Here is a 27,866-nt window from a genome sequence, read left to right on the forward strand (position 1 = left end):
TTTTCTTATCTAGTGTTGGGTCCCTACAGGTACGTTCCAAGCATAGATTTTTTTAAAAAGAACTAGATCAGGCATTGCTTTATAGGCCAGGCAGAGATCATATTCAGGTCATTTGTAAGAAACAGAATATAATGACAACGCCTGAAGCCTTCCAGGATAGTTCATTTTCCAGCGCTATGATTTTTCTGTTAAATGGAACCTTTTAATGTTTTTTTTTTCTTTGTTCAGGTAGTTTAAAGTCTACGGAACTGATCATTGCATTCAGTAGTGGACTATATCAGTGTGATATAAAGTGCAGTGGTGATCTGCAGTAACTAGATAAGTCTTTTAGAATTAGATGAGGTCAGTTCTTGCTTTACTGATTTTTGGTATGTACTTATAAGTTCATAGGTATTAAATTTTTAGCTACTGTTGTGCCTAAATGTTAAGGATAGATTCACTCCATCTGTTTTTTTGTAGATTGCTATGTTCTCACATTCATTTTCTGCTATGTTCTTGCATTCATTTTCTGTTAGTAAAATTAAACATTTCTTTGGGCTAGGAAACGGAAGAGAATCTTTTTTCCATTAATCATCATCATTTAAGTAGTTCTAGATGACTGTAGTGGGATTCTGGGGTATGTTCATGTCCTGGAGCTATGCACTATCGCTCTCACTTTGAACATCATCTGTGCTTAGATTTGGTTACCATTTCCGTCAACAGAATTCCTTTGAATGGATTTATAAAGCAGTGACTAAGCATATACTGCAGTTCAGTAGTGAGTTACTCTCTGGTCTCGATGGCAGTTAGTTCATTTGGCAGAAGCGAAAGCTTTGCATTCCAGATAATTTTGTGTTCTTTTTGTCTCTTCACTCAAGCCGCGGTGGTACAGCGGTTGCATTGTTGCCTCACAGCAAGAGGTTCTCCCATTTGATTCTCAGCTAGTGTGCGGGGAGTGCCTTCTGTGTGGAGTCTGCATGTCCTCCCCGTGGTTGCGTGGCCTCCGAAGGACATGCGTGAATGGGCGTTCCTTCGCTGAAGGTTGGGCGTCGGGCTGGCAACTTGGCACCATAAAAATCTACTGACAATCATTAGTGGACCGGAGTTCCGCTGTGGCGACCCTTGTCCGGGAAAAGCTGAAAAGACAAACAACAACTCTTGAGATCTGTAGGAGTGCTTGAAAAAGTTTATGCTAAATAAAGATTTCTGCAAGTTGAACATACCAAATTCTACTGAAAGGTGTTTTACATAAAGCAGGCACCTCTCTGAGATTCTTAGAAAGTGCGGATTTGTTTTTTCTCCAAGACGTGTTAATTTCAGAGATGATTGCATTAAATAGCTAAGGAAAATGCATACTGTTTTTTTTTTTTTTTTTTTCCAAACAGAAGCTAACTTTGATGTAGTGAGTGTGATGGATTGTCATTTTATGGGAAGATTCAGCATTCATACTTGGACAGTTGAACATTATGATTTCTTCCTCATCTAGATGTGCTTGCATGCTTAGGGTGAGCAGATGGCAGCACTATTAGAAGCAAACACAGTTTTGATTGTGCTTTCCAGGACCGTAATACCTTCCCCCAGGCTAGTACTTATGGCTCCCTGTGTTCAGTAGAAGTTATTTTCCAGAACATTAAATTTGTTCGTGCAGTATAATCGGATATCTATTGATGATTTCTGGTCCCTTAGAGTACCTGTGTACCTTCAACTTTGTAATAATGATGGTGATATTTTGGTGTTCATCTGTCAGTATGTAATGGATAGCTTCATTTTATTTAGTAATAAGAGAATTCTTTATTAGTAAATTTATTATTGCTGTTTTAAACAGATCCTTTGCTTGGAGCTTCTGTCTTGAAACAGTCCGCTGCTGGTGACTGTACACTCATGTTGTATTGTAAGATCAACGGTGAAGCCAGCAACATAACATGGAAGAAAAATGGAGACCACCTCCCAGAAGCTGATATGTTTGTTATTAACAAAACCACATTAATAATTAATGGAACAGGAAGTGCTTTATCAGGAAATTATACCTGTATTGCTCAAAATCCCATCAACACAGTGAAAGCAGATTTTGCATTGCCACAGAGAGGTGAGCAAGATTTTTTTCTGTTTTCTCTTCTTGTTAGCAATCAGTAAGTGGCCATTGTGCAGGATGACTGTTATAGATTCAGGGTGGTAACTTCAAATATATTATCAAGTTAAAAAAAAACAGTGCACTGGTTTACACCTAAAAGTATTTGTCTTTCTGCTAAAATGAAATAATTTATAGTGTCACTGGCAAACTGGTAGCACAGTTCAACATATGAAGTACCTCACAGAGCTATATAGATCAGGTCATTTACTTCTCTATGTGTCAGTCTGTCTGACTGTATATCCAGCTGTCCTTCAGCTGGGTTATCCCATAGTTTGCTGAGTAAATGATGGTTGAAGTGTCCTTTTCACTATTACATGGACATGAGGCATTCAGCAAAACAAATGTACTTTTGAATTTCACACTGTACAAAGAAATGTTGACAAAAGTCATATTACAAGTAGAAATACCAGTTACTCTAGAAAAGAGATGTTTGTTACATCAAGCGAAGGGGAGGAAAGAAAGAGGAGTGTGGTAACAGCAAGTAGTAGCTGGAAGGAGTTGTATAGGAGTCTGTGTTAATGCAAATGTTGCAAACAATTTCCTTATGTGGAATCTTTTTGATGGTTTAGAAGGATCTATCCGAAGAGTAAAAAATTAAGACTTCTAATATCTGTTAGAGTGTACAATACTGTTGAATAATTTTGTGGAAGGCTTTTTCAGTAAATGTTTGTTTTATTAATTAATGTATGTATTTATTTATAATTGTTTACAGGGTTAGCACAGTGATCTCAATGAACCATTTTCAGGCTTAGCCTGGTGAATTGGATCAGATAAAAAAATGAACAAAACATATTTTCAGATAACAAGGATATGCTAAAATCAAAAACATTTACATATTTACAGATGCAAGAATATGCTACAACATTTAATTCAAGAAGCAGTTTACAGTGTCAAAACATGAAACGTGTAAGTGAATTAAAGTTTCAGCTGGGGGGGTAAGTAATACTCTGAAGCCAAGGATGATGATTAAGCTAGTGACTGGATCAAATTATTGGACAGAAATGTAAAGAGTAGTTTATATAGCTTTTTGTTGCACATTTATGTTGTTGGAGTTATCTATAGAGAGAAGAGGAAGGGTGTGTTCTAATTTAGGGATTAAGACATTTTTAGGAAGTTTAATGAAACATCATTTTCTATTACAATCAGCATCTGCATATCTCACAGAAAAGAATATTGTGAAGTAACTGAAAATACTGTCTGGCAGGAGATTTGTGCATATTCTCAGATAGACTTGTATTGTATGCTAGCATGTCTAATTCTGAAAATGTAACTACATTTTAAAATGTTGCATATTTTCCTGTTTAAACAGAATATTTAAAAATCTGTCACTGCTTTGATATAGTTGTAACAGGATGTTTGAGACGTACATTTTAAAGTACAAGCTGTGGAGAGTCAGCAGAGCAGTGAGTGATGTCACTGGAATGTTCCTAGTTGCTAAAAGATTTAAACAGCTAACTGTTATAATTTTGAAATTAGACAGTTGAGTCAGCAGTTTAAGTATTGGGCAGTCAGTAGACACCAAGAAAAGAGAACTCCCCAAAGAAACTGTAAATTTGCCTTGGCCTTGATATTGTATCTTGGGTCATGGACAGTATTTCTTTAGTTATACCAGGAAAGTTCAGTTATTAAGGTAGTTTTTCTTGAATAATGGATTCCTATCCTGCAGTTTGATTTACATTTCTGGTGATTGAATTCTGATGTTAGAGTTATTGATTTTCAATTTTGTATTAAATTTTACTTATTAAATGTTTTTCATTACTTTACATTGTGGCTGAAAAACAGTGTTTTTCTTTAGAGATTAGAGAGTGCTTCTACCAGTTTGATATTCTGTGTCACATTGAAGGCCTGGCTGCTCTGGTCATAGCTATAATTTATTTTGATGATAAATTTTCATAATTGGACACCTCTTTAGAAGGGCATGAAGACTCTCTGATTTGTGGCCACATTACTGTATTATTTTGGGAGAGAGATACAGCTGGAAATCTGTGGCAGGCTTTCCAAGAAGTGTTTGGATGCGTGAGATTAATATTTACTTTGAGTACGGGTGTATTAGAGGTCTTAAACTGGGACACTTTGCTCTGAAGTGTGTAAGTGTGTAATAAGAAAATACATTTGGGTAGACAGAGAGGTATATAGTCTAGAACATGTTCCTTTTGTACTCTTGGGGAAAATTGTGAAATATTACTTCTGTTTAACTGACACTCTCTCATATTGAAGTCAGTAGTGAGGATTGAAGCTCCTTAGTTACTGACCCAGGATAGTAAGGGATGTAATTTAATTGTTGGCAGTCCTGTGAGGTGTTGGCCATATGTCATATTAATTAGTGTCTGTCCAGTGGGATGTAGCCGGACGTTATACGTATATTGCCCTCTGCAGCTGAATAATGAAGCAGCTGCCTCAGGGGGATGGGTTTACGTATCATGGGGGCTTACTAACAGTTGAGTAGAAGGAATTGCAAGATTATTAACTAGCAGATGAGAACAGTACAAAGGTTGTATCAGGCAGTGTTGACAAAACAAGATCTGATATGTAGGATTATGCTGTCACTATCAGTTTAGCAATCAGTCTGTATCCCCACTGTCTGCTACATTCATGAGCTTTGGGTAGTGACTGAAAACAGAGTGAGGATACAGAATGAGGTCCTGTGACAGAGAGAGGAGCTTGGCCATCCAGGAGAATCTCTGAATATTGCCACAGTTCCTCTGTTTTGAAAGAAGTATGATGAGGTGGTCTGCATAACTCATGACAGTTCCCCATGATTTCCTCACACAGGAGGCATGACAGAGACAGCCCACAGGGAAAATGCTGCAAAGTTGATCAAGACACGTTGGCGGGATTATATTATCTTGCATGGGATTACCTGAGGATTGCACAGAATAAGCTACTGAGGCAGGGAAATGTGGTCTACTATGCTCCAACTTGTGTCTGCTGTCACCATCACAAGTATAGACTGTCTTAGAAGATGGAAGGATGGATGACCATTTTTAGCATTGTATTTCTTTGTTCCCTGGATGAAGGGGTTAATTGATAAGCAGGTTTTAGTTATATAAGCACTCTGGGTATGGTGACATCAGATAGAGGATGAAAGTGAAGGATGGATGAGGTATTATACCTAAGTATATGTAGGAGGTGGACACATGTGGACAAAGAGGTTGAATAATAGTGACAAAAGGCAGGGGAGTGGAATTGAGGTGCCATTAATTATTGATTTTTATTTCCGAAATGTGATAGGTGAATAAAGAATTGACTATAATTTGGTAATAGTGGGAGAAGCTGTCCTAGATAATTAGTATAAAGAACTACTTTGCTATAGTTTAAGACAACAGGAAGAATGTTGATGAAATGGGGAAAAAGTATGGGACTGAGAATAGAACTTTGGGGAACACAAGTTTGACAGATGGTTGTAGAAGACAGTTGCAGAAAAGGACGTTGCAGTCTTGTTGGAAAGGTACTTTGTGAATAGGGTAATTTAACTGGCTAGTGTTTTGAGATGCTTTAAAATGAGGTTGTGGTCTATTAAATAGAAGGCTACAAAATTGATTCAGTGACTATAAAGCCAGCAGCTTGATATAAAGCAGGTGAAGTGTCAGATCTGTGATGCAAGATATGTTGAAACAGAATAAGGATTTAACTGTCTTGAATAAATGTTAGAATTTTTATGCATTTGTTTTTCAAGTTTTTAACTAGTAGAACAAAAGGTGTTTAGTGCTCTGGGAATGTGAAGTAATGGGCAAACTCTCATAAATAGTTTATTGTTAAAAGCACTCCACCAACATATCCAAAGCTCTTATTAGACTTCTGGTTTTAGTAGGAAAATAATATCATCAGGTTTTCATTCGTTATGGGCACTGTTGAAGCATATGCAGAGGTGAAAGATAAAGGTAAGTGGATAGGTGAGGAAGTCCGTCTGCAAAAGAAAACGGGCTACTTCTGATTGCCATCTTGTTAAGGAGGGAGTGAGTTGTGTGAGTTTTTCAATTGGATTTTCAGTATGAGGTTTTACTAGATGTAAATGAAAAGACAGAACGAGAGGTTGGAAGGCGATGGAATGGACACACAGCGAAGATGCCTTTGAGTACTGGGTTGGCTCAATTGAAAATGAGTACAGTGTTTACACCTTTAATCGCAGAGGAGGATCTGTGATTTGTGTGGCCTAATAGCTTTTTAACTTTGGTCAGTTAATGTTTGGGCTTCATGTGCAGATTTTTTTTTTTTTGCTACATTTTGCAGTAGATGAGCTTTGAATTTTTAATGGATATTCTGATTTCTTGTGTTTTTTGGAAAACTGAGACAAAGGGACTTTTTTGTGGATTTTCAAAAGTACCATGCATTGCCTGTCTGTTGCAGTTATTATTGCTGTTGGTGTTATTGTTATTGGTATTATTTAAATAATAGCCAAGGTTGTTCATAGTCTGTGGGTTTTAATGAGAGGGAAAAAAAATCCTTAGTGTAGGAGTTGAGCGGAAATATGAGAGGTCATCCATGTGATTGCTAAATGAGTAAAGGGGATCAGTCAGCTGAGTTTAGCATTTCAAAGAGAAAGATGTTTTTATGACGAGGAAATGTATAGTAGTGAAAAAGAGACCGGAGGAATCTGTTTTTTAATGGACCAATAAGAAAAGGAAAGAGTCTTGAAATGGATGAGGATGAAAGTGAGAAAGTCTGGGCAGTAATAAGACTAGTAAGGTTGAAGTAGTTAGATACATTGTTCACTTTTCTGTAGTGTAAACCAAGCTATGTAAGAAGATGCTGTTCTTATTTGATCAAGGAGTGAATGACAAAATAGATTTTTAAAATCACCAAAAGAGAATGATAGAAGTTGGTAGACAGTTGCTCTGCACAGGTTTGCTTTACCACATAGGTTAACTTTAATGATAATCTAGCTGGTGTTATTATGTAGAGATGAAGTCGCTAGAGATGAGGGTGGTTGTAGTAAGGTATTTGGCTTGGAACCAGTATGAGTTTTGTAATCGAAGCATTCATTTCTGTGACTGTGGTACTTATTACTCCGATAGAAGAAAGGAAGTCAGCTTCATTCAAGTACATCTCAACAACAGAAGGCATATCAAGTTTATGGTAGTTAGCTGAGGTTTTGTAGGTTTCAGTTTTGATGTGGAGGTTTCTGATGGTTACATGGAGCGTTTTGAAAGATGTATAGGTACTGAGCGAGGAGAGCATGATCAGAGGAATGAGGAACATGGGTTAAGTTCAGGGTCACAGCATTAAGAAAAACATTGTCATATGTTTCCTTTAAGAATGGGGGTCAGAAATGTGTTTTCTGTTTCATCCCTAACCTGGATTGTTTCTTTAAAATGTGTTTTGAGAAGTGACATAAACAGCCAGTGGTTGGGGACCTGGAAGATGTAACCAAGGTACCCAACACCTCTGCTTGGTTCAAGAATGTGAGTCCTGGCAAGGGACTTTTGCAGCACTCAGAGACCATGCATTTCTGTTTCAGAGCCTCTGGAGACTGTTATGCCAGCACATCAAGACATCTCCCACCAAAACAAAACAATAGAGGGAGGGGAGTCAACCCAGGACTTTGTTATGAAGGATATACCTGGTTGTGGTGTGGAGGGCTGGAACTCCTTTCCCTAGTTGGACGTCCACTTCAGCCTACTTGTAATTCTGCATATCTCTGATAACTAGCAGGTCTTCCACACCTGCCTCTATCAAAGTTCTTCCCTAGAAATGAATTTCCTAAGTTTGAGAGTTCCTCTATGTTCTGCAGAGATTGCAGCTAAATGAGATCAGCCTTCAATGACTAAATTCCCCACTGCTAAAAGAAAGAGGAAGCTTTCTCCAGAGTGATATTTTGAAGGCTTACTATCAAAATGTCAAGGAGGCTTTCCTCAACCATTCACAACCTCAACCCGGAACAATGAAATAAAATCACGATGCTTGTTTAGAATGTTGTTTCCTTCAAAGGAAAGAATCAACATTCGACCACTCACTATCGTAAAGAAAACATCTGCTACGAGGCAGAAAATGTCTTACCATTTTGCAGGGGGGCAAGCCACCTTGCACTCCTCCACACCCCCTGCTACTTATATATTCTAACTCCAAGATCACACTACAGTGAGGAAAAGGGTATTTTTCCTGATCCCCACTGCAGTGCAATGCCCTTCAAAATACAGATGCTCCAAACTATGAACACAATCGCCTTATCAACGTTTCACAATTGACAGGAATTGTGTTCGTAGTTTTGCCTCTCTGCCACTTCATGTTCTTTTTCCAACTGTTGAGGAAAGCCACCTTGACATTTTGATTGTAAGCCTATTCTGACACCTCAGAGTGTGGGGAAGGACTAAACTACATTTTCCATATGTCTTTCTTCTTAGGGTATGTCATAAACATTGTTGACACCAAGTTCTCTGCTTCTGCCACAGAGATCATCTCATTTGGAGACACTTTTGCAGATTGAAATACCACTTCAAAAGAGAACCCAGTGAGGTTTTGGATGCCCAGAACAGGTATTTATTTGTTGTGCCTTAGTTCTCCTAAACCATTAGTAATTTCCCTAGGTCCCTTCTTCACTTCCTCTAAGAAACCTAACAAAAAGCTCTTTGTCCTAAAAAATCCTTATGTCTTTTACTGGGCCCTGGAGTCCCATAAATTTTTTTAAACACTCTGTTGTAGACTCAGCAGGGTTGTCTGTGGATACGGGGGGGTCCTAAATTGCTTCTTCCTCCTAATACTCTTTCCAATGACAGCGCAAGTAGAGTGCAAGACTAATTTGGGAAGAAGGTGTGCGCAGCTGCTTCTCTGGCCTTCTCAGGCATTAACTGTCAGACATACATGACTAAATTTCAGATTGCCCTGTCTGACCAGATGTGTAAGAAAATTGAGACGTGTCTGATGTGCATCTGAGGCTGAAATTATTTGGCTTCACCCAAGCTATTATTCAGGTGGCAAAACAGTTTCATCAAGTGAAGCTATGATGCTTTCGAGGCAACTGTGGGGGTCTGTGATTAGGAGACATTACTGTCTGAGTTTGTGGCCCCTGCCTGAGAATGTGAAAGTGCATTTCCATGATGTACCATTTGATAAAGATCTGCTCTTTGGAACGCCTGCCATTGAAGTATTTAATAAAAGTATGGAGGAAGACGATAGGGGTTTAGGAAGGTAGACTGTGTAGTTTAGTAGAACCAGCTTTAACATTTTCAAATACCAAGCATGTCAGGAATTGCAAGTCAAAGTGTGGGGCTTACTATTACAGGCGAGGAAAGCATGAGAAGGCAGAGAGTAAAAAGGGTCAGTACAAAAGGAAAATGGCAGAGTCCAGAAGAGGAAGTCTGAGACTATTTGGGTCCTGTCCCCCAAAGACTGTATCCATAACTACGTAGATGTTCTCCCTCAAGCATCCACTCACCTAAAATTCCCCACCTCGGCCTCACCCTCAAGAATTCAGGAAATGTAATCTAGTTTGAAAACAAATGGGAAAGCATCACGAGTGACAAATGGGTGCTTCAAATAATTTCTCGGGTTAAACGGATATCCTTCTGTATTAAAAGACAAAGTACATCTGGTCCCTGCATTTCTACAAGAACTCCTGCATCGAAGAGAAATGGAATCAGGGCCAAGACAGGACCAAAACGTGGAGTTATTTGCAAATCTAGTTCTGTAAAACCGTTTCCTTGGATGCCCAACCTAGACCGTTCAGTGCTAAGTACTTCTCTCAAGGCCCTCAGTTCAGAATGTTGACATTAAAAACCCACTTTTCCATGCAGTACATACCTCTGAATGTATAGGATGCCTTCCTCTGCAATTCTTTTCACAGAGACCACAGATTCTTCCTCAGATTTCAGGCAAATGGTCTCTGACTATCATTTAACCTTTTAGAACTTTGGATTGGCACCACATCCAGTGCATTTGCAAAGTGCCTTACTCCAGTCATTGCTTATTGCAGAACTAGGCGCATTCATTTATTTCCCTACCTGGATGACTGCACATCCAGACATTATTTATTGACATTTGGTTACCGGGATGGTCCACTGAGCTAGTTTTCAGTGAAGGCCCAGAAAAAAGCTCCACAAGTATAACATTTGACAGTATATAGATAGCAAAGTTTTAGCTTCTTATTGCTCAAAAAAATAAACATTTTACAATTATATACTTGTCAAACAATCATTTACAAAGTTTTTGCTTCTTAAAGTGAGAAAGTTGACATGTATACAGACTATTTAACAGTCTAGAACAATTTTATGCAAAGTTTTAGATTCTGTAGAGAGAAAATTGATATGTAACAGTTATGAAAAATTATACTGGTGGGTAACTACATAGTTGCAGTTTCCACAAGTACGAGTATAAGAAGAGACCACGAATATGTAGTGGGTGAGAGTAGGATTATGGAGGTTGAGAAAGATGGTACGCAAAGGTGGACACATAGGGGCAGTTACAAATCCATGTGGTAGAGATATTGGTGTAAGGAAATTTTAAAGAGTGTAATGTTTTGAATAGACCTAATGTGGAGTGGGAGAGAGTTCCAGTTTCTAGCTACAGAGTAAGAAGAGAGTAGTTGGAATGCTGGTAGATTAGGTTTATAAATCTGTAGAAATTGCTGGTTTTCTGATCTGAGAGATCTTTTTGTTATGCAGTGTAAGAATATTGAAGAGAGTGAAGGGCATATAGAGGGCTTATAACTAACTTGTGAGTACTGGTTAGTTGAATATAGGTAAGATGAGGGGGCAGTTGAAGCCATTCAAGAGATTGTAGGGTGTGACAGTGGGTGGAACAGAAGGAGTTTGCTGCAAACCTAGCAATTTTGTTGTAACAGGTTTCCAGTTTAGATTTTAATGAAGAGAGCATGTTTGTAAGTAGTGGGGCTTTATTTGTAAGGGGTGATGGAAGATAAGTGGTGGCAACTGTGCTTTTTGTAGTGGAAGTGAGGAAATGTGTGTGCCTGTAAAGAGGGTCCAGTTTTGTTTTGTTTTTTTATGTTGTGTTGAATATGCAAGTCAAATTTGAAATGATCAATTATTACTCCTAGCAGTTTTGTGTGGACACTATTTCAATAGGTGTCTTATTCTGAGATACTATGATGAGCTGGGTGTGTGCTTTTTATTATTTATTTATTTATTTTAAGGGAAAAACTCGAGTAGCTTGGTTTTGTTGGGGTTGAGTAGAAGACTGTTTTTGGTCAACCGGTTTTCGATGGAGAATGCTATTTGGGCTGTATTTTGAAGAGTGGGAATAAATACTGCTGGTCAAGTAATGGTAGAGTCATCACTGTACTGAATGAGTGAGCCATGGCTGAGAGGTAGATGTAGGTTATTGATGAATAAACTAAAAATTAGATGGCCAAGTTAGAGCCTTGTGCTTGGGTAGATAGGAGGAGAGTGAGGAGTTCCATTTGATGGCCTATTGCCTATCAGAAGATGGGTAGCTTGAGAACCAAGAGAGGGTGCAGGAAGAGAGGCCTATTTGATGGAGTTTAGGCTTTTGAAAGGTCTAGAATATGAAGGCAACGTATTTGCCAGAGTCCCTTTCTTTGATTGCGTCCATAAAAGAGAGTAAGGCAGTCATGGTGCTGTGGCCTGGTCTGAAGCAGTGTTGTACAGGTGAGAGAATTTGTTTGTAAGAGAGATGGTCCAGAAGTTGAAATAGAATATACTTTTCGAGAATTTTGAAATCGAGGAAAGGGTAGCATTTGGGTGATAGTTCAGAAGAGTTCCCACCTTTGTGGAGTGGTAGAATAAAAGTCATTTTCCAGGTATATGGGACATAGGATATAAGGATAGATCTATTTATTAGTATAATGATTGTATATGCAGTCACATCTGGTATTCAGTGGGTAGGATGTTTGCTGCATTATAAAGTAGAAGTCATTTAATAGTGGAAGTGGGATCTGGCTTTAAGGAAAAAAGAGGAAGTAGGGGAAGAAAGTAAATCATTAGGATTTGGTTGTTGTGAAGGGGTGGAGAACTGTGAGTGGATTTGAGTAGTGGAATTAAGATCCGTGGAGATTTGGAGAACTATATTGGGAGTAGTTTTGATAATGTGAGTGTTAAAAATGTTGGCTATGTCTGAGTTACTTTTACCTGGGAATGGAGTACGTGTTGCTTTAGTGCCAGGGTTTAGGAGAGATGACATTGCTGACCATAACATTTTGGGGTTGTACTTGTTATTGGACCCATATTTTAGATAGTATTCTTTTTTATCTTTTATTTATTTGCTTTTTGACGTGGTTGCGGAGTTGCCAGTAATTTTGGAAGGGTTTTTGTTGTTTTTGCCATTGATGTTCATCGTGTGATACTGCTGCAGTCATTACACTTGAGTTATCCTGCCGTCAGGCGGTTCCCCAGCTGGCCTGAGTTCCAAAGTCTTGGTCCGGCGTCGGTTGCTGTCGCCTCCTCCCTGACGTCAGTGCGACAGGGGTATATAAGATGCAGCTGACGCCATTTTCTTCAGTCTTTCTTGCCACGCGGTGCTCAAAGCAAAAGCAATTCGCAAGTGCCAGTCGGCCTACTCCTGAGATTTTCATTCCGAATCCAGAACCGAAGTCTTCTACAAAGCTAAGTACCCCATTGGGGAAACTTTTTCTTGCCTCAGACCGATGTCAGTAAAAGTTAATAACTGTATTTCTTGTGGGAAGCAAATACCTCATAAGGATTTCCACTCTTATTGTATCCCATGCCTAGGCCCAAACCACGACGTTACTGGTTGTTGGTTTTGTGTTAGGTTTAATAAGCGCACTATTAAACGTCAGTTTGATTTTGCCCGACATTACTTTGGCAGAAAATTTAATTATACCATGCCGTCGGAACTTCCGATGACCGGTATTCATAAAAAGCGTAAAGACAAGGACAGGCACCCGAGGCCCAAAACTGGCGACAAAGCCTCTTCTAGGCCTGTCACTGGTTCTCTGGTTTTCAGTGAAGCGCCTTCGCAGCCCCTGACGACCGCTTCTGCAGAACCACAGGCCGCCCCCGATGCCTACGTGGAGATGGCTGGGTCTTTGGACGCACTAGCTTTTCAGCAGACCGAAACCGATCCTGCAGAGATCAGGAGTAACTGAGCTACCCGCAGCTTCAGAGGGTGTCTTCTGACCTACTCAGCTAAGCATTAAACCCTCTTCTAAGTCAAAGCCCCCTTTAAAAACTAAGAAACAAGTACAGCATTCTCCAGGACAGGCCTCCATGCCTAAGAAACAAATGCTCAAATTGGCCGAAGACCTAATCACTCTAATCAGGAGTTCCCATCTCTCACCTGATAAAAGGCCTAGGCAGGATGCAGATTATGATTCATCCGACCAGGGGTCCATTTCCTCAGATTCATCCTCAGACCTGGGATATTCTTTACCCCCTTATGAGGATTCTGATGCTGAGGAATCTATTCCATCAGCCTGTCCGCCTGAAGACTACTCCTTTGGGGAAACCTTACATACCATGAGGGAGCATTTCCATTGGGAAGGCCAGGATTAATCAGAATCCAAGAAAAGGCTCAGAGACTTCTTATTATTACCTCAACACAGACCCCTGGCTATTCTGCCAGTGCTAGATATTGTGGATGATGTGTACACTGAATCCAGCTTAAATCCTGATTCCTTACCTCCAGCTCCACTTAAACTGGACAGATATTACAGAGTCCCTGACTCACACAAATTTCTGTATAAAAGCCCTGTTGCTGATCCTGAAACTATTTCTCAGGGACCCAAAGGGGTTAAGGCCTCATCAGCAAAGAACCCAGTTCCCTCTGACAGAGATTCCAGAGCACTAGATAGATGGGGAAAGAAAGTATATACGTCTGCAACTTTAGCAACGAGAGCTTTAAATTGCCAGTTTCACATGCTAAAATATCAGCAATTTTTGATGTCTCAGTTGAAACAAAAAATGCTTCCAAATACATATCATCCTAATTTTAAAGAAATGCAGGATTTATTGCATGCTGCTGAACAAGTGGGAAAGCATACTTTGCAATGTGGTTTTGATTCTTTAGAGGCCTCATGCAGAGCAGCAGTTACAGGCTCTGTCAGTAGAAGACATGCATGGTTAAAAGAGCATACGTTACCAGATCATGTTAAAGCTAAATTACTGGATGCACCTTTACAGCAGGACGTTTTATTTGGAGTTGAGGCAGAAGAGGTATTAAAGAAAATGGAGGATAAGGCAAAATCTATGCAAACAGTGAAGGATTTCTTACAGGTTCAGCCTCCTCGATTTAGTAGAAACTGGCCAACAAAGAATTGGTCCTTTCCAGTTAATGACAGACCTCAAAGGGGCAGATACAGACGGCCAAGAGATCAACCACAAGGTCCTTACAGGCCTCGACAATGGGGTGCATCAGGCCAGAAAGAAGGGGAAGACAGGCACCAACCATATAAAAAACAGCCCCAATGACTTCCCACTCCAGCTGCCAAACAACTCACTCTTGGCAGCCCCTTTGGGAGGAAAACTGGCAGTTTTTTATCACAACTGGCATATGATCACCCAAGACAAATGGGTTCTCAATATTATTTCAAAAGGTTACAGGTTCCACTTTCACACTCTGCCAAGATTAAAAGATATGCCAAATCTGCCACTAAATCAGTGGACAGAGGCCCAAAAACAAATTATGGCACTCATGAACATGGGAGCTATTCAAAAGGTACCACCACAGGAACAAGGGCAAGGATTTTACTCAAGACTCTTTCTGGTTCCCAGAAAAGACAAAGCCTGGAGGCCCATTCTGGATCTTACTTCACTAAATACCTACCTGGATGTTCCAAAATTCAAAATGTTGACATTACAGCAGCTTCTTCCCATGCTGGGCAAGCAAGCTTGGCTTGTGACTTTGGACCTCAAGGAGACATACCTGCATGTTCCTATCAGACAAAACTGCAGAAGATACCTCAGGTTCTTAGCTGGTCCAATGCACTATCAATTCTCTTCACTGCCCTTTGGATTATCTACTGCGCCCAGGGTCTTCACAAAGTGCCTGGCACCAGTAATTGCATTTTGCAGACAGAAAGGAATTCAAATTTACCCATATGTGGACGACTGCCTGATTCAAGCAGAGAGCAAGGACATTCTTCTACAGCATCTGGCATTTGTAAAAAAGTTATTAAGTTGCCTGGGGTACACAGTAAACGAAAAAAAATCAAAACTAGTGCCCTCACAAGAGATAATATTCCTGGGTGCCAGCTTGAACACAATGGCCCAGATGGCTTTTCTCATGCCAGACAAGCAAGGACAACTGATACAATACTTTCAATTGATGGCAACAAAGACCCAACTCCCTGCAAGAAAAATTCTGCAGGCCTTGGGCTTCATGGCATCTTGCATACTACTAATTCCATATGACAGACTGCATATGAGGAAACTACAATGGTACCTAAAGAATGTATGGTCTCAACACTGTCAAAGTTTGGAAACAGTTATACCACTAATACCTTGCCTTCAACAGGAGTTTTGATGGTGGGCTCAAGCTTGTCACCTCAACAAGGGACAGCCTTTCACTCAACCCACAGCCAGGCAAACACTGACAACAGATGCATTGAATTACACCTGGGGAGCACACATGGCAGGAAAATGTATTCAGGGCAAGGGCCCGCAGAACAAAGGCATCTTCACATCAATCAAAAAGTGATACTAGCTGTACAAAATACCCTTATAGCTTTCAAGGACCTGTTGCATCCAGGATACTACTAAAGACAGACAACACCACAGTTATGTGGTACATAAACAAACAAGGGGGCACTCACTCCTACCCCCTCTGCAGACCAGCCATGACCTTGTGGAACACCGCTATAAACTGTCAAGTTCATCTTCAAGCACGATTCCTGCCAGGAGAGAAAACACACTGGCAGACGACTTAAGCAGAAATATCATGGATCCCCACGAATGGGAATTCAATCCTCAAATATTCAGAATGATAACAAAGAAATGGTGGAGCCCGGACATAGATCTGTTTGCCTCCCCAATGAATTGCCAGCTAAAGAAATTCTGCACAAGGAGTTACCATCTGCAAGCATGGAAAATGGATGCCCTCTCATTCAGCTGGACAAACCTACAAGTATATGCTTTTCCACCACTGCCTCTTCTCCCAAAGGTACTCATAAAAGCCAGGCAAGAAGAGCCAAAAATGATCCTGATTGCACCAGACTGGCCATGCCAGCACTGGTGTCCAATCTTAAAAAACTTAGCACAAGGACCACCCTGGATTTTGCCTCAAATACCACATCTGCTGTCTCAGCACAATCAGTTACTCCACAGCCAGCTAAAAACACTAAACCTAGCTGCATGGAAGATTCCCTAGCCACGCAAGCAATGCCTCTCTCCAAAGCAGTTATGGATGTCATTCTAGAGGCTAGAAGGCCTAGTAACAGGAAAGCCTACTTGGATAAATGGAAGAGATTCTGTGCCTGGAACCAGGCTCACAGCCCTGATCCTCTTGTGCCAAACATTCCTTAGATACTACAGTATTTGACTGAGATGCTGGACAAAGGCCTCTCCTTTTCATCCATCAAGATCCACGCCTCTGCCATATCTGCACATTACAACACGGATCCACCAATTTTCTCTAATCCTTTGCTAAAACAGTACCTCAGAGGGGCTAAAAACATAAGACCGCCCCGTAGAGCACCTACTCCAACTTGGGACCTCAACTTTGTTTTGGAAAAATTAACTTTACCTCCTTTTGAACCAGCTAGTATGGCAGAATTAAAATACATTTCTTGGAATACTGCTCTGCTCCTGGCAATAACTTCTGCAAGAAGAGTTTCAGAATTACAGGCACTAATGGAAGTGGAACCTTTCCTCATTTTCCACCAGGACAGGATGTCCTTAAGAACTAACCCTATGTTTATGCCTAAGGTGGTTTCAAGTGTGTCTCTAAACCAAACCATTCACTTGCCTGCTTTTTATCCAAAACCACAGAATAAAAGGAAAAGACTACTGCATTCACTGGACATTCACAGGCAGTTACGCTTCTACTTGGACAAAACCAAAGCTTTCAGAAAATCTGAGCAATTACTGGTAGCATATGCTGCAGCAGCACAGGGAAAAGCTATTTCAAAACAGACTATTTCCAAATGGATAGGACATTGCATACGCTTCTGCTATACACACCATGGAAAACCTGTGCCTAACAGTATTAGATCTCACTCCACCAGGGCAACAGCCACTTCAACTGCCTACCTCAGAGGAGTACCTACCAAGGATATTTTGGAAGCAGCAACATGGAGTTCTGTGCATACCTTCACCAAGCATTACCATCTGCCTCTATATTCTAAATCCAGTGCTGGCTTCGCCTCTGCAGTGCTGCAGGGCCTTATAGCCACCCCTAATGCCTTATAGAACCAACCACCCTACCTCAGCTTTGGGATTCTACTCAAGTGTAATGACTGCAGCAGTGTAACACGATGAACATAGTACAGTTTTGTACCTACCATAAATGTAGATGTTTGAGTGTATACACTGCTGCAGTCCAGGTTACCTTCCCTCCTTCCCCTCTTACTGGCTAGTACGTACCTAGTTCCTCTACCTTTTACCTATGGGGAGTATTTGCTGGTAGCTGAAAGTATGTTGTTTGCATTTCTTATGTATGTTTTATAGCAATTTGAATTGCCTACCTATTTTGGGGCACCTGACATCTGGGGCAAGAAAAACTGAAGAAAATGGCGTCGGCTGCATCTTATATACCCCTGTTGCACTGACGTCAGGGAGGAGGTGACAGCAATCGATGCCGGACCAAGACTTTGGAACTCAGGCCGGCTGGGGAACCACCTGATGGCAGGATAACCCAAGTGTAATGACTGCAGCAGTGTCTACACTCGAACATCTACATTTATGGTAGGTACAAAACTGTACTTTTCCAAATTTTGTCAAGATTGTGCATCACTTGTTTTGTAGGTTTTGTAAGCCAGGGAACATAGTTAAATTTAATCCATTTTATCCGGAGATAAGTTTGTTTAAGGTTTCAGGAAGCAGATTGTTAAACAGAATGGCTCCATCATCTAGGGAAATGGTTTCAAAGCAGTTCAGCTGATGGGTTTCAAAGTTTGTGGGTTGAAATTGTCTAGATTTTGGGTTTGTTTGGTGTGGTATTCTATTTGAAGAGATGGAGAGGCTCTGAGGACAGATGGTGGGAGATGATCACTTAGTGTATTTGGGATTGTACCAGCTAAGGAGATTCTGTTGTGGTCACTTACTAGAATCCAGTCTAGGATGGCTGCATCTATGCTTCCTTTGTTGAGCCTGTTGGGGAATGTGATTGCCTGGTGAACTGGTATAAGTTGATGTGTGATGAAGGAAATTCTGAGCAGGTATTGGACCAGTTAATATTTATGTCTCCTAAAATATTGGTTTCATTTTTGAATGTTTGGGAGATCCAAGCCAGGATATCATCTAACATTGGTATGTTATTGCCTGGGGGAATATAGAGTACATCTATGCATATTGTTTTTTTTGTTTAGATTAATCTAAGATATTAGAATTTCTGCTGTGGAGAAAACTGGATGTAGTAGGGGGATATATAGTAGGAGTTGGAATAGAGGAGGGCAATACTGCCTGCTTTTTTCTTTAATTTGTCTTGTCTGAGTACAGAAACCCTGAGGGCAGAATTCAAAGTCATTATGTGGCTTGAGCCAAGTTTTGGCAGCAGCAATAATGTCTGGTTGATTATGTGAGGTCCAGGCATGAAACTCAGTTATCTTATTTTGAATGCTTTGGACGTTTGTTGTCATTAGCTTACAATGTTTGGGGGGTGAGCTTGGGAGGGTATGTTTGAGTTAGGACCTGGGTTAGTTTGTATATCACCACTTAGTAGTAATGTTGACGATTTTGCCGTATAAGCTGGGAGTTGTAGTTTTTTGAAACAGCTGAGGAAGTGGTTATTGGAAAGACTGTGGCTAGTTGTATGTAGAGTTTTTGTTTTGCTGAAGTGCAAGGGATATGTGGTGAAGAGGGAGGGGGGATATTTTTGAGTAGTGGGAGAGGGGGGTGATGGAATGTTTGTACCATCTATGGGTTTAGTGGGGATTGTGATGGGGTTTAATTTAGTCAGGGGAGAGGAGATGAAGGGAAATAGGAGTATATGGAATAGGTTTATAGGACGATACTAGGCTATTGGCCCAGAGGCCCTTGTAATTAGAGCCAAGAATTTTACCCATGTTCCCACAAAGTCAGTACCTCTTTTCCGTGTCCAACATGGACACAGGTGGAATACCAGGGTATATTTTCTGTTTCCCATCCAGTCGTTCAGGTTCCTGTTAAAGAGGGCTAGTGAGATACTCTGCTTGACATGGAGAGGAAGTCTGTTCCACAGATGGGGGAGTCACTGGGACACAAATCTATCCCACCAAGTTCTATTAATGTCACAGACCAGGTTGAGACTTTGCATGTGGGTTGCATGAGTGGAGTTTGACTTGCGGATAATGCAGCAACTCCATCAAGGCCGAGTTTGAGACGGCCTTGTATGCTGGACACAGGTCGCCTCTGAGCAGTCTGTACAAGATGAGTAGAGGGACAGGGCTTTTAGCCTATCTGTATAGGATAGGTGTTCTGAGACCCTGGATTTTCCTGGTCAGGAATCTCTGTGGTCTCTCCAACTGCTGCATGGGCTTGGCAAAGTACATGCCAAAGGGGGCGTTGTATTCGATAATGGGTCTGATAAGGGAGGAGTACAGGGATGTTATGACCTCCTTGTTCCTGGATAAAATACCCTTACTTATGAGGTGGGCCATGTAGAAAGCCTTCAGTACAATGGAGGCAACATGATGGTCAAAATCAAGTTGCTATCAACCTGGGTGCCTTAGTCCTTCACCATTGATTGCATGCTTAGTACATTGTTATTAATTTGATAATTAGTGGGGACACCACTTTCCCCAAAGGGGATAATGATGCATTTCTTGGCATTCAATTTGAGGCCATGCTTCTGGCACCAGTCATTAGTTTGGTTAAGGCCCTCTTGGAGGATGTTGACATCACTAGAGAAATTTATGAAAGTGCCCAGTTTGCAGTCATCTGCAAACTTGGTCAGCCACAGACCACTGGTTTTGGTTTGCACCTCAGAAAATTATATCCCAAACGGTAGAGGCCCCAAGACCGATCCTTTGGGTACACCGCATGTTACAAGTCTACTACTAGAGGTGGCTTGCCCTATTTTGACTGAGTGGGTTCTATCAGTGATCCAATTAGCTACCCATCTGATAACATATGGGTTGATGCCCAGCTGGGAGAGTTTAGCTGGGAGAGTTTGTCTATTATGCCCAGGTGGGGAATAGTGTCAAAGGCTTTGGCTAAGTCAAGGTAGGCGGTGTGCACTGTCGTGCCCTCATCCATGGCTTTGGTGACTTTTTCGAAGAAGGTGACCAAGTTTAACAGGCATGATCTCCCTTTGACAAAAAACAAACTATGTGGGATCAAGCGTTTGGAGATTGCCAATGTCCTTGTTTATAAGGTCCATGATAATGCGTTCCATGGCCTTGCAGATCAGGCTAGTTAGGCTGATGGACCTGTAATTTTGCCTTGGTCATTGTGGGTTATTTTGTTCATAGTTAGCGTGGGATTGATTGTCTTTTATCTTTTAGTAGTAGGGGAGAGGGAAGTGACTCTGTATATTATGTGCTATGGAGTAGATGTATAATAGTGTTGTGATAGGCTAGGTTATGGTATAGGATGGATCATGAAAGACATATTTTGATAGGGTGGTGGGTAGTTTGAGTGTGGTTGAGTAAAATAACTGTAGAGGTAGTGGGGGTTGGTAGGAATTGGGGACAGAGTAGGAGTGGAGAGTGAGCCTGAATGTAGCAAGGGTGAACAGAGCAGGTATTGCCAGATCGTGGGAAGCAAAACAGCAGAAAAATAAAAACAATCAGTGAAAGAGTAAGTGTTGGCAGATAAAAGGAGCCGCTGTGAATGCAGAGAGCTGTGAGCAAGCCAGCAAACTAGAGCAAAACAGAGGGAGGGGTTGTGGGTAAAAAAAAAAAAAAAAACTTTGCTGATGGGCAGAGGTGTGCAGAGGTATCCGAAATTAGGTATAGTCAGGAAGGAAGGAGTGTTTTAGGAGGTAGTGGTGTGGGTAGGATAGCTTGGTGAAGATGGAAGAGAACAGAGTGAAATGACTAGTGTGGGAGTTCAGCTTGGTGGTGTGCGAGCCGCCTAACACTTGGATATTTATCAGGAAATTTGCATGCAAAAATAGTGGTTGTCTTGCTGTTGGACCACTGATTCTGGCTGGGAAGGGATGTTAAACACTGCTGTTTTTCTGGAACTGTGAATTAGGCAGGTCTGTTGTCCTAGGAATGGGGAAGAAAGCAGAGAAGGTTAGAAAGAGGAAAAGAGGACTACAGAACTGCAACAGGTTAGGTGGAGAAAGCAGGAGTGAGGAAGGCAAGTGAGACACACCAGGTTATAGGCTAGGCAATACTAAACATGTAACAACAGTGTAACAGTACAGTAACATGCAAGAGAATCTGCACATATACAGTTAAACATGGCAGTGGTAGTTGTATTGATGCCAGCTATGAAATACAGTAGTTCACCAAGGTATAGATGTGTAAAAACAGAGCACTAACTACTAGCAGCAAAGTCACTAGCACAGAACAAGTAACAGCAGTAAAGCAAAGCAGTAGTAAAAGATGTTGTCCACTACTCTTAATCGTGGGAGTGAAAGTTGTTTTTACACCAATCATTACCAACATTTGTGTGCAAAATAAGGATACATGATAAAAACAGGGCAAAACCACATAGAGATGTAACTGCTACACTTCACTGGTTGACCTGTACAAAATAAAATACTGAATAAAACTGAGCGCTACCTCATAGAGGTGCAATCTCTACACTACACTGGTTGACCCAAACAGCAGACAAATTTACAGCATGGGGAGATGTGCAGTGTTACAGAAGTATAACACTGTAAAAGGCAGTTACAGTGGGTATTCCCCTACTGGAGTAAGTCAAGGTACACTAAAAACAGAAGCAAAGCTGTTTAGAAGAGGTCCATATCACAGGAAGAGGTATAGGTGTTCTGCAGTTCACTATGGATTGTTTTAAATCCTAAACCAGATCTGATACCTTCCCATAGAGTAGTGTTTCTGGGGACCCTACTGGACTCCAACAGCCAGACAGCCTACCTCTTTCAAGATAAATTGGAAAGCAGTATACATTACTTTCAGGCCTTTGCACAGAAGACCATGGTCAGAGTCCGGGAAGTACCAAGAGCACTAGGATTTCTGGTCTCCACAATTCTAATGGTTCCCTTGGAAGGATGTACATGGACAAGCTTCAGTGCTACCTAAGAAACATTCCTTATGTTACTTTGCATCCTGAAGGAGTACTAGACTAGTATTCCATCACGATCTAATAGAATTAAAGGATACCCTTCACATGGGTCTCCCGTTAGTAGACCCTAACCACAGATGCTTCCGACCTAGCTTGTGGAGTCCACATAGGAGGCATCAAGGTGCAGTGAGTTTGGGATTTAGCTCAAGGAAATAAGCATGTGTGTGTAAAAGAGAGAACCTTGATCCTGGTACTCAAAACTTTCAAACTTGTCTTGCATGTGACAATAGACTACTCTTCTAATGTGATGCATAAATAAGCAGTCTGTGTGTGTGTGGGAGGGGGGGTCTTATTCTTACCCTTGGTATGGCCGTAACTGACTAACTATGATATAGCTCTATAGTCACAATTGACCTTAAAAGCAATCTACATTCCATCCCACCTGAACTAACTGGTGGACAGATTAAGCAGGTGTTTGCAGATCCCCATGCTTGGATGTTACACAAGGATGTTTTCCTTTGGATAACTTATAGGTGGAGTGTCCAAGAGATAGATCTGTTTGCTTCTTTGAGCAGCACACAGCTCAGGAAAATCTCTTCTACAGCACCATACAAAGACGCTTGGACAGTGGATGACTTCTCTTCCAGATGCCTTCTCTTCCAAAGTACAGGTTTCTTTTCTGTATCCATTCTCTGTGATCCTTTTCTCCCCATGATGATCCAGGAAGTAATGGTGACCATTTGGCCAGCTGCAATAGTTCTCCTTCCTGATTCAGATGCCTGTGGTGAATCTGCTTATATTGCCTTTGTAAATGGACCTCTTTACACATAAGTCAAGGAGGTTCTCATATATATCCATCTTAGAGACATCACTTCCTGGATGATTTAGCTCTTTTACCCTTTAGGCATCAGTTCACTGAGGACATGATGACTAATGAGGATGCCAAGAAGTCTACCACAAGGAAAACTGACTTTGCCAAATGTAAAAAGGTTTCCTGTTTGGTATCACGGAAGGAATCAAGACCCACTTACAGCATTGGTGTGCTTGACTCTGCAATACTTAAGGTGTTCAAATCCAGCCTGGCATAGGCCTCTGTGAAGGTACACCTGTCATCCATTTCAGCCATATGCCTGTGGATCCTTTCCTTGTATCCATGCAAGATCTTAAGCACTTCCTAAAGGGAATCCTACATGTGAGACTACTTGGAAATCTTTCTGCTACACTATGAGGCTTGAATTATATCCTGGAAAAATACAAACATTTCTTTTGAACCTACCACATCAGCCTCCTTTTAAATATCTAAGCCAGAAAACTTACTGTTTATTTGTTATTATCTCATCTAGAAGGATTTCAGAACTACAGCTTATGTGCAGACAGCCTATAGTTGTCTTCTAGAAGAACAGGATCAGTCCTGAAATTAGTCACTCCTTTATGCTAAAATCAGAGATTGAGTTCTCACTCAAACTAATTGCCTGGCTTCTTTTGTTAACTCCTAGAATAAGGGAGAAAGAATCATATACTCCTTAGATGTATAGAAATGACTGAGGAATTGATTAGAAAAGACCAAGAACATCAGAACCTTAACAGCGTCATGGCACAGAAGAATAATACCATTGCTGTGCCCCAGATAACCTGTGTTTAATTAGCAGCATGGATGCTGGAGGAACTGCAAGTTGAGGATGGGTGTGTGCCCAGTGTTGGCTTACTTATTCTGGGGAGATGGAGGCAGCCTGGGCTCACTAAGCAGTGTACAGGCCTGTTGAGTTCTGTGTTGTAGAAGTGGTGAGACACTTAATCAAAAGGTTAAATAACACAAAAGTATGCCTGCATCTTCCAAGAGCAGTGATATTAGAGCTGGCAAGGCTGCTGTGAGGGAATGAATATTATGGCACACTCAGTGACAGAAGTTTGGCATTGCACCAATATCCTTGATCTCCTTACCAGCCCTAGACAAGACGTGGGTCAGACTGAGCATGATGGTGGCTAAGGTCGGTCTGATTAACTCAGTGAAAGAAGAAAGGAGAGGCACTGCTGGCAGCCAATAGTCAGTTGTGGGGAAGAAAAAAAGCTAGAACATCAGAACCTGAGATCCACTGTTTGTGTCCTTTACAGTCGGTAAGGAGGGAAGGCCAAACAAATAATGTCATTGTGGCTAGCCAATTTGTGGTACATTCTGTTACTCCTATTGTGAGAACTAGTTGGAAGTGTTTGTCCGAGCCAACAGCACTTGGGTATAGTGCAGACACTGTGGCCTTTCTTCAGGTGGGTGAGCATTCAGGCTATTTTGGTGGCTGCTACCTGATCTACAGTCCACACTTTCTCTAAATACTAGCAACTAGATACTGCTTCCAGTCGATGGAATAATTGCCATTGAGCAGGACCTTTTACAAACCCGATCCAACCCAACCCAGCCCAATCCATTCTTCTCCTTCAAACTTGTGAGTTTTGGGAATCATGCTGGTAGTCAGTGTTACTGCAACAATGATCTTTACAAAGAACAATTATGTAAGAACTTACCATAGTAGTAGTAGATGTCCCAAGTTGATCACTTTAGCAGTACTGGTTTTGCTCTCACCATCCCTTCTTTTCTTCAGCGTCTTAGGGCTGGGGGTGGGGTACCCTATCCCTATATAATTAACGCCCTTTGCCCACTTCCCCTTTGAAGGCCTCGGGCATATACAGGTTTGAGAAACTTGCAGGACCCAATTTGACTAAGTTGTTGGTCCAGAGAATGTCCATGGGTGTTCCTCCTTGCTCAGAACCATAAGGATCATATCTAGGCATCAGTAGGGTGGATAGCCTACTGGTTGCTTGAACAAGAAATCTCTAAGCTGGTAGAAATGGACGCCGGCTTTATACAGGTAGTGTATTGATGTCTCTAAGGAGCAAACCTCTGCCTGGCTTAGAGGGAGGGATGCTAAGCTCTGGAAGGCAGCCCAGACATTGGGATTTCTGTGGTGAAAGTGTCAGGAAGCGCTTCTACAACAGTGATCTATCTGAACATCTTGTGTACTACTTTATTAACATTGTATTGTCTATATTTCTGTTTAACAGTATCCTGTCTAGCAAGTGTGGTGACTTTTCAGTATGTTGTATTGCAACTTTATATCTGTAAATGGATAGGAGGTTGGCATAATGGTTAAGGTGTTTACCTTACAGACATAAGGTGCAGGGTTCGATTATCACATGGGGTAATTGTCTAGTCTTAAAATGGCCCAGAGAGGCAGTTAGCCTAGTAATAACCTATGAACCTAACCTAAAAAAAAATGTAATTGCACACTGTACTTTAATGAGATACATGTTCTCTTCTTCTGGTCTTGGTAATTCTCCATATCAGTGTTACTGTAACAAATGGGTAGGGTGAAAATTAGAACCATGTAAATGGCTTCTAATTGCAATTGGGTTTCTATAAAATTTAGTATGTATCCTCTGCGCCACTACATCAGTCATAGTGCTGTCTTAATAATTGGTCTGTGCCATTTGTACCCTGTAATAGCCATGCTATTACTTTTATAGTAAACCTGCTGATGCCATGTTGTCACGTTATTAATTTGTGTCCATGTCCTTACTTTAGCAGTAATATAAGTAGACTTCTGGTGACTCTTTCACCTGTCTTTATTCTTGCATTTGTTCTTGAAGTTATTTGCCAGGCAGACTGCTTTATGCAGTATACCTATTTAAGTATGTTGCAACATTGATTTTCTAAATGAATGTCTTGGGTATTGTTTCATAACTGTGCTGATATGCTTTGGGTCACAGCAGAAGCTGTGCATTGTCGTTTTGTGCCTCTCCCAGTCATTAATGTCCAGATAATAAAGGAGAGAGTTAGATGATGGATGTGCAATGAAATATGACTACTGTACTGGTGGATCAGTAATTTTATCATTAATAAGAATGCTCAAACTAAAGCAAATGTATAATCCTGAAATGCAAACAATATATCACAGTGGCACAGCATATAGCATTGTTGCCTCACAGCAAGTTCTCTGGTTGTCACTGTTAAAGAAGTGATACCCCAACCTCATGTGCAGAAATAGGGGTTGTGGATGGATGGAACTTTGCCTTATAAAAATGTTGGGGGAAGAAGTAAACATTTCATGTCAACATTATATGCCTGAATTACTTAAGTGCTCAACACAAATCTTTATTTGACTGTTCAGACTGAATTTAATGTGTTGGAAGAGCATTACCATGTGGTGCTATAGTCTGCAGCTTTGGGGACATATGTGTACCATATTCAGTATACTCTTTAGTATCTGTTTTGCTGAAGATTTGCTGACTTCATTCTGACAACATAGTGATACACATTAGGATTTATAACAGTTCAGTACAAACTATGGTTAGTGAGGAAATAAAGGAAAGTCCCCATTAGTGATGTAGACAATAAATATGAACATATTTGACAAGTTATGGATGTGGGACTTTCTGTCAGTGTGTAGTCCCATTTTTGCATTGCTTGGCATCTTGGTAGAGTCCCTTCGTGTTTTAGTGTGATATGGGAAACACCTTGCTGTTGCCTTGTGCTGCAGTCAGAAGGCGAATGTCATTAAAATCAACCGCAATTTTCACTGTGAGGTTTTCAAATGTGTTAACCTGATGTAGTATTTTTCTCTGTGTTGCAGATTAACCTGATTTAGTATTTTCTCTGTGTTGCAGATTAACCTGATTTAGTATTTTTCTCTGTGTTGCAGATTAACCTGATTTAGTATTTTCTCTGTGTTACAGATTAACCTGATTTAGTATTTTTCTCTGTGTTGCAGATTAACCTGATTTAGTATTTTCTCTGTGTTGCAGATTAACCTGATTTAGTATTTTCTCTGTGTTACAGATTAACCTGATTTAGTATTTTCTCTGTGTTGCAGATTAACCTGATTTAGTATTTTCTCTGTGTTGCAGATTAACCTGATTTAGTATTTTCTCTGTGTTGCAGATTAACCTGATTTAGTATTTTCTCTGTGTTGCAGATTAACCTGATTTAGTATTTTTCTCTGTGTTGCAGATTAACCTGATTTAGTATTTTCTCTGTGTTGCAGATTAACCTGATTTAGTATTTTCTCTGTGTTGCAGATTAACCTGATTTAGTATTTTTCTCTGTGTTGCAGATGTACCTGTGAAAGTTATAGTATCTGCATCTTCTGCCTGCATGACTTTGATATTCAGTCTTCCAGCACTACTTATTGCATTATTGAACAATCTGGCTACATATTTACTTAGAAGAGGTGAGAACGTTTATTGTTAATCAAGTTGTCATTTTAGAGCGAATACCCATTTCATTGCTTTTCACATGACATGCCACTGCTTAATCCATCCTAGAAATTCAACAACTGTGATGGACAGCTATTTGAATTTACCTTTGTGATCAGCTTAAAATTGTCAGCATTTTGTGAAACCTTAAAACCAGAGAGTGTTTGAATGTAAATCCTGTGTATGACAATATCATTTCTACAGATATGAAAGTTAGATTTGCACATGACCGGTATGTCATAATTCACCACGTCCTTCCCATTGAGGACTTTTTAACAATTCATATTCACTGTCCAGCTTTAGTAGATTGC

General features: G+C 40.7%; 1 protein-coding gene across 1 annotated transcript in view; it reads left to right on the forward strand.

Annotated features, from left to right (window-relative positions):
- The window catches only part of LOC122795580, a 207,205-nt gene that overhangs the window by 57,783 nt on the left and 121,556 nt on the right, over positions 1 to 27,866 (forward strand). The window contains exons 3-4 of the mRNA XM_044063828.1: positions 1,805 to 2,065; positions 27,414 to 27,530. Of these exons, the coding sequence (XP_043919763.1) occupies positions 1,805 to 2,065; positions 27,414 to 27,530 (378 nt within the window). The remainder of the gene's footprint in view (positions 1 to 1,804; positions 2,066 to 27,413; positions 27,531 to 27,866) is intronic.

The sequence above is a fragment of the Protopterus annectens genome, chromosome 2.part2 (genome assembly GCF_019279795.1).
Source record: "Protopterus annectens isolate FY-2018-M chromosome 2.part2, PAN1.0, whole genome shotgun sequence".
NCBI classification, from domain to species: domain Eukaryota; kingdom Metazoa; phylum Chordata; order Ceratodontiformes; family Protopteridae; genus Protopterus; species Protopterus annectens.